The sequence below is a fragment of the Lupinus angustifolius genome, chromosome LG04 (genome assembly GCF_001865875.1).
Source record: "Lupinus angustifolius cultivar Tanjil chromosome LG04, LupAngTanjil_v1.0, whole genome shotgun sequence".
Taxonomy (NCBI): Eukaryota; Viridiplantae; Streptophyta; class Magnoliopsida; order Fabales; family Fabaceae; genus Lupinus; species Lupinus angustifolius.
Genome location: NC_032012.1, coordinates 22577640 through 22585476, shown reverse-complemented (window position 1 = coordinate 22585476; position 7837 = coordinate 22577640). Strand labels below are relative to the sequence as shown.

Below are 7837 nucleotides of genomic sequence, written 5' to 3'. Positions count from 1 at the left end.
AAGATTATATTTTCACCTTCCAGGAGAACAACCTGTTTACTTTAATGATCATGAAGACATCGACAATATTCTTTCAAGACCAACAATATCAGAATCTATGTTTACATCGTGGATGGAAGCTAATAAACAATTTCCAGAAGGTAGAACTTTGGGTTATGCTCAATATGTATCAAAATTTGTTTATGTCAAGAAACATAGGTGTTGGAAGCCAAGAAAGTCAGGTTATACAATTGATAGATTAATTTGGGTTCCTCCATGCACTGGTGAATTGTACTATCTTAGAATGTTGTTGACAGTTGTTAAAGGACCAACATGTTATAAAGACATTAGAACTGTTTCAAATATTCGTTATGCAACATTCAGGGATGCATGTTTTGCTATAGGCTTACTTAAGGATGATAGAGAATATATTGAAGCTTTAAGAGAAGCAAATGATTGGGGTTCTGGATTCTACTTGAGGAAATTATTTGTCACAATGCTTCTATCTATAACAAGTCAATTAGGCAACAAACTAATATATGATGAGCTTAATTATGATACAGGTGAATTAAAGAACAATTTCACTACTCTTTTCAACTCTCTCACAGGTACTTACATGAGGTTAAGAGTTTATGTATTTAACTTTATTCTCATTTAATCTATTTCTAATAAAAAGATGAATGTTTACATATTAAATTCATATTATGCAGAAGAACAATGTAAGATATTTCAGACTATAATGCAAGCCGTTAACCATCAACAAGGTCGCATGTTTTTCCTATATGGTTATGGAGGAACTGGAAAAACACATATGTGGCGAACTTTAACATATGCATTGAGATCTCAAAAACATATTGTATTAACAGTTGCTTCAAGTGGTATAGCTTCTTTATTATTACCTGGGGGTAGGACAGCACACTCTAAATTCAAAATACCTGTACCAATTTTTGACAACTCTGTTTGCAACATTCATCAGGGGTCTGAACTTGCAGAGTTATTGAAACAAACAAAATTAATTATATGGGATGAATGACACATAAGTTTTGCTTTGAGGCACTTGATAAAAGTCTTGGTGACATAATGGTAAGTTTTTCTTTGAGGCAATTGATAAAAGTCTTGGTGACATAATGGGAACATCAAATGGGTCAATTTTGTTTGGAGGAAAGGTTGTAGTATTTGGAGGTGATTTTAGACAAATCTTACCAGTGATTCCAAGAGGGTGTCGTTCAGATATTGTACATGCTACAATTAATGCATCTTACTTTTGGCATCAATGTACAATTCTAACTCTTACAAAGAACATGCGTCTACAAAATCATGATAATGCAGCAGATATCAGAGAATTCTCTGAATGAATACTAAAAATGGGAAATGAAAAATTATCTGAGCCTAATGATGGTTGTGCTGAAATTGATATACCGGAAGAACTTCTGATTTTAGATTATGATAACCCAATTGATGCCATTGTCTCTAGCACATATCCAAACTTACAAGATCATTACAAGGACGAAGAATTTCTTCAATTTAAAGCAATACTTGCATCAACAATTGAGATTGTTGATCAAATCAATGACTATGTCTTGAGTAAAATTTCAGGTAAATTATATTCAATTGTCTTTAAATATTCATTATGTTAAATGTGTCATATTTATTATACTTATATTAATAAACATTATAATGTATAATTGTAGGAGATGAAAATGAGTATCTGAGTTCAGATGAAGTTGATATGTCTGATGCTAATGAAAGTGAAGCATTCAACATATTAACTCCTGAATTTTTAAATTCACTTTCAACATCTGGCCTTCCAAATCATAAGATCAAGCTGAAAGTGGGTACTATGTTTATGCTATTGAGGAATTTAGATCAGTCTGAAGGATTATGTAAAGGTACAAGATTAGTGATTACTAAGATGGCTAATCATGTACTTGACAAATATTTCTTTGTAACTAATATTTTTTTTAATAACAAATTCAATATTATCTCATTCTTGAACAGCTCTACATGAAGGATCAAATGCATACAAACCAAACTTTATAAGATAATATTTAATGACATTGTTACTATCAAATTAGCATATTATTTTTTAATAAAATTCATCCAATACACATTACTACCCGTGCGAATGCACGGATCTCCTACTAGTTTAGAGCTAAAGGGAATATCATTAACAAGCTAATTAACACGGTTAGCTTAACTAATTGATTTTCGCACACATGTTCGATTGACTATGTTATAAAACTTCAAGTACAAACTAACCTAAGTATTATTACCTAATACTGTAATACAACATGCACTCGTAAGAATAGTTGTTGGGTGGATGAGTATACCCATCTCTCGAGTACTCAGACAGTAAAGCTTATTCTTTAATAAATATTTTGCATATATTATATATATTTTATTGCTTGAAATTAAATATAATCATTTTTTATTAATTTATGAATTTTTAAGAACCTTTTTCCTACTTAACTATCACTTTAAGATAATATTAATTATTTATCAATTATATCACTATTGCACTACCCATAAGAAAATATGTTTGGGGAGCTAAGTGGATATAGTAGAGGGTAGGGCTGAAAATGAACCGAACCAACTCGATATTCGTTTGAAACCTGATTCGTTATTTAGCTCGATAAACTTGGTTCATGAACCAAATGAGTCGAATTTGAACTGGAAATTGAGCTCGTTAAATAAATGAGTCAAACTTGAATTAGATATAATTTGACTCGTTTGGTTCATGAGCAGGTTCGATATATATATATATAAATTAATTTTTGTTTTTGTTATAATCCATGCATTATTTTTATATTTATTGTAATTATATATATCAACAATGTTATATTTATATATAAAATCTTTTGCATTATTTCTTAAAATAAATTAATGATTTGAGTTGTTTAAATGAATCGAACAATTCACGAACTTTAACCGAACCGAACTCGAGCTAAAAAAAAAATTCGTATCGAACTGAACCAATCCTTATCGAGTTGAATCGAGCTAAGCTCTAGTTCGACTCAGTTCATATCGTTTCTAACCCAAGTAGAGGGCATGAGGCTTTGTTAAAAATCTGATAATCTCCTTGTTTGGATAAAAAAAAAGAGAAAGAATGTAGGTAAGGTATATAAGCTTTATATGTTATTGATATTTTATTTATTATTTATATTTAATTATTATTTACTTTTTAAAATGTATTTTAAATAAATAATAAATAAATGATATAATAATTGTATATAAATGAAAAAAAAATATAAAGTAGCAAATAAAATATTTTATAATAAAGAATTGATATAGGTAGACGGTGAGTACGGTTCTCACTGCTATGGCTGAATTGCCATTAATCCCTACCCATCCTCCAAGCCCTAACATCACGAAAAATGAGAACTTCACTTTGTTATCGTAGTGCTGAAGTTTCCTGTACCCAATTTGCTTCATAAACAACTTCAATTTCTCTTGTTTCTAAGGTAAGATCAACAACAACCCACGCCATCTGTTTCTAATTCTTTTGTTCTTTCTCAACATTTCGCTTTGAAGTCTGCATAGTGATGATTTATCTGCTTCTTCTTTACTTGATCCAATGTGTGTTTGCTTTTGTTTATGTTCTTATTAATAAATTATCTTGATTCTATTTAAAAATGATTGAATTTTTCCAGAAAGAGGTGGGGACAGTGATTCAAACCCTTAACTTTAGAATATTTAAGGAGAGGAAGTAGGGATGTTATGTCCTCCATCTCCTAAAACTTGCAAATATAGTGCAACTGAACCCTAATTGCAGTCTCTATTCAAAATTGATCCGGTGTTGTTTCTGAAATTAGCCATAATCCTTGCGATTCACAGTCCCTCTGGAAATGCGCCAGCATATTACTATGGCTATAGCCCACAGTTTAAAACCATGGTTCTCAATAATATAATTCAATTTGAGTTAGTGTGTTGGGTAAATGTTTAACTAAAAGCGTAAGCTAAAAGGAGCTCGTTTTCATATGCTTATTTGATAAACTTATTGAAATAATCGAGAAAACCTTATAAGGATGTCATAAAATATTTTCATAAGTTGTTTTCATAAATTCAAATAAGCTCTTTGAAATGCCGCCTTAAACTATGTTCAAGTTAATTTTATTGCAATAGTTGGAGCTATCACACACCAGTAAAGAATGGTCAGTGTGATTACTGACTGACTGATGATTTCATATAATTCTGTTGCAGCTGATATTCTAGTGGTTTATGATAATTTTGCCTAAGTTATCGTCTCAGTGGTAGAGGAAGGTGCAACTGAAGCTGTTCTGTATTAACTATTTCTTAATGGAAGATTTGGGAAGTACCCCCCTGTTTGATGGTCTTGGCAATGCCACAAGAAGGAAGAGGAGTCAAACTTCTCGCAGGCCTAGGCCTGATTCACAGCCTGTATCTGACGGCCGTGACCTATCTCCCTTGTCATTGACACCACCGTCGGATGATGTTAGCAAGGTCTCCAGTGAAGAGAATGCTGAAGTTGATAAATCCCATAAGAGTAAAAGGGATGGTAGTTTTCATGCGTTTTATAATAATGAGCCTGGGCGGAATGGTCCATATGATAAACGCTCTAGTGAAGGTGTTCTTGCTCCAGCTAATTGGAAAGGTTCTGGAAAATTGAAGCATAGCTTAGAATCAGATTCAGGAAATGCTGAGATGTATAGTGGGAATAATCTGGAAATGCCGAGTTTGGGGCAGTTGGGTGTTTCTCAGGATGGATTAGGGAATGAGAATCGGGTTAAAAAGTTCAAACTCAAGCTCGGTGGTGTTACACATACTATTCAAACTAACACTACATCAAACAATGCTTCAGATAAGAAGAGTGGCCTACAAGGCCTTCCATGGAAGGATTTTTCAAGGGGTGGTTTTGGTCTCGGGAAAGAGGAGTCCTCGATGGGGAGATTGTCTGGAAAGAACAAATTTGGTAAGCAAGGAGACAAAACTGAATCAGTCTGGAAGAGCAAGCGAGTACCAAAGAGGCGCGTACTTGATGGTGAACTCAGCGATGATGATGACGAGATTCGGTACTTGGAAAAACTGAAAACGTCAAGAGTTTCTGCAATGTATAGAGACGAAGAAAAATTAAGCAAGAAACATAAAAAACTGTCTAGTGTCTCTTACATGGAAAATGCTTCCTCATCAAGGTCAGGAAGAGATGGTAAGACAAGGTTGAGATCGGATAGAGTTCATGAGGACAATGATTATGAGGAAGAAGAGGAGTCGGGGTCTGATGGTGAGCTTGAAGATAGGAAAAAGAAAAAGCAGAGGAAAGAATCTGTTGATGTGATGATGGACACTAAGAGGGAAAAGAATCTTATGACACGTCAACGGGCTCTTCAATCAAGCAAAGATGCATCTGCAAGTTTAATCGAGTTTCCTAATGGACTACCTCCCCCACCGCCTAGAAGTTAGCTTTCATTTGTACCTTTTTTATACTGAATTGATGCTAGAATGACTAACCGTGTAGCTTAATTCATATATTTAATCTTATTTACAGAGCAAAAGGAGAAGCTTACGGAAGTGGAGCAGCAACTAAAGAAAGCTGAGGCTGCCCAGAGGCGTAGAATGCAAGCTGAGAAGGCTGCCAGGGAATCCGAGGTTAATTTTGTTCTCTCCTAATCACCGTTTCCTCTCTCATTATGTTCCATTTTACCCAGAAAGATTGAAGTCCATTGGGATTCATTTCGATATTTCGTAGGCTGAAGCTATCAGAAAAATACTGGGTCAAGACTCCAATAGGAAGAAGCAGGAAGATAAAATGAAGAAGCGGCGAGAAGAACTGGCACAGGTTTTCCAACATTAAAAAACATTCCCACTCTCTATTTTATATATTTTGTACAGCTTTCAGTTTTCTTGAAATGTTATTTGCAGGAGAAGGCAGCCAATGCGCTAAAGCTTGCACCAAACACCATCAGATATGTGATGGGTCCTTCTGGGACAACTGTGACTTTTCCCGAGGAAATGGGCCTTCCAAGCATATTCAATTCCAAACCCTGCAGGTACCTGCCTTTTCTTGGACATATTATCACTATTATGAACTGTTAGACTATCTTTGTGTAAAACTAGAAATGTTCGGGATAAAATTTATGAAGGGAAAGAGAATGCGAAAATTGAAAATTGGATGAACTTGGGTGTGATACATTGCTATTTGCTAATTTTTGTTTCTCTCATTCTCTTCTTGTTTCTTCGATCAAACACAAATTTCCTGATATTAACTATAGAATCTGGAATTTCCTTCTTCAATTAAAATTGACCATGTGAACTGAAGATCAAACACTAGTGCTTTCTGGAATTTTCTTGTTTCTTGAAAACAAAACTTGTATTTAGTGTTCGCCTTTTCCTTAAATGTTTCCATGATTTTGACAACAATAAACATTTATCAGAAGTTGATACTTGTAAGTTTGTTTGACAAACACCCTAAAGCTCTTCCTATGCTAATGATAATATTGATTCCTGTTTCAGTTATCCTCCACCGCGTGAAATATGTGCTGGACCATCTTGTACTAACCCATACAAGTACCGGCATTCAAAATCGAAGCTTCCTCTTTGCAGTCTCCAATGCTACAAGGCAGTCCAGGGGAAGGTGGTTGCTGAAACAGTGTGAAACTATACCTTGATATTATTGTCAATGATCTTTCATCACTGGGTCTAGGCTTTAGGTTAGAGAAACTATGTTTTGAGCTTTTGCTAGAGAGTCCGTGTTACCAATTACTCATTTTCAGTACTATGAACTTGGAAAGGATTAGACATGTACAAACCCATCTTGTTCTGTCTATATCTGGCGCTCTTAATGACAGTTTGTTTTAGATTCCTGGACATGCAGTTTCTGTTGGATAGAATGAGGTTTCAGAAAATTGATATTGTTTAGTTTATTTTGCAGTCAAAAGTGATCTTAGTCAGAGCAACAAGGGGAAGATGTTCTGTTTCCATTGTTGAAATTTTCTGTTTATTTCTCTTAAGGTTACATTCTTTTACATCAATTGTTTCAAAATTAATTTTACCAAAATCTATCAGTTCTTGAAAAAAGTAGTAGATGATAGTCATTTTAGCAATGAATATACTTATTACTAGTGTCTAAGACTCTTTTATGGGTCTTGTTTCTGAAATGCTTCAATAATTTGGTTTTAGAATCACAGGTTTCGAGATTTGTAAAGCACATTGCACCATTGTGCGAATTTAGTCCAGTTGATTCATAGTGGATTGTTCTAATCCAATAGAAGAATCTTCTAATCCAATATAATGGTTCTTTGGTATGGTGGGGCCATTTAATTTTTTTGAATGAAATGTTCAGTTTATATCTCGTAGGATTGGTTATTATTATATGCATGTGAATGAGAAAGGAATAGAATGTTGTGTTACTTTACTTATATATTAAATATGAAATTTTTTATGGGACTTGTTTATGCAATCTTAATGGATTCACCATTATACTGTATTTACAGTGGTGCTCCGTGCTCTAGAGTTGAATACAATTGTTTTTTATGGGCCACGTAAAAATGGAGCATTTTTAATGAGGATTTTTCTAATGCTTTGACATGTGTTACATGTACTTAAGAAATAAGTTTATATATGACAACTAGCAAATTACCGGTGTATGGTATTTTTTTACCACATGATTAAGAACATATATATTATATTTATGTTGTATATTGTTTCTTTAATATAAGGAACAACTTCAAATTTTGTTATTTTGAAAGTGATATATCTTTCAAAATTCAATGCCCTTCATTGTTCAACCTCACAAATATTAAATATACACAATATCATATTGTGGAAAAAACTATATGACCAGGAAGACCAAAAATTATAAATGCATTTAAAAATTAATGAGTTAGTAAGTTGAATTTTGGCC

The 7837-nt window shown here is 33.5% G+C and overlaps 1 protein-coding gene across 1 annotated transcript; it reads left to right on the top strand.

Moving 5' to 3' along the window:
• Positions 3252-6962, top strand: LOC109346270 (titin homolog). The gene is made up of 6 exons (XM_019585740.1): positions 3252-3440; positions 4180-5392; positions 5483-5583; positions 5684-5773; positions 5857-5984; positions 6448-6962. The coding sequence occupies exons 2-6, from the start codon at positions 4276-4278 to the stop codon at positions 6587-6589; spliced, it is 1578 nt and encodes a 525-aa protein (XP_019441285.1). The 5' UTR covers positions 3252-3440; positions 4180-4275; the 3' UTR covers positions 6590-6962.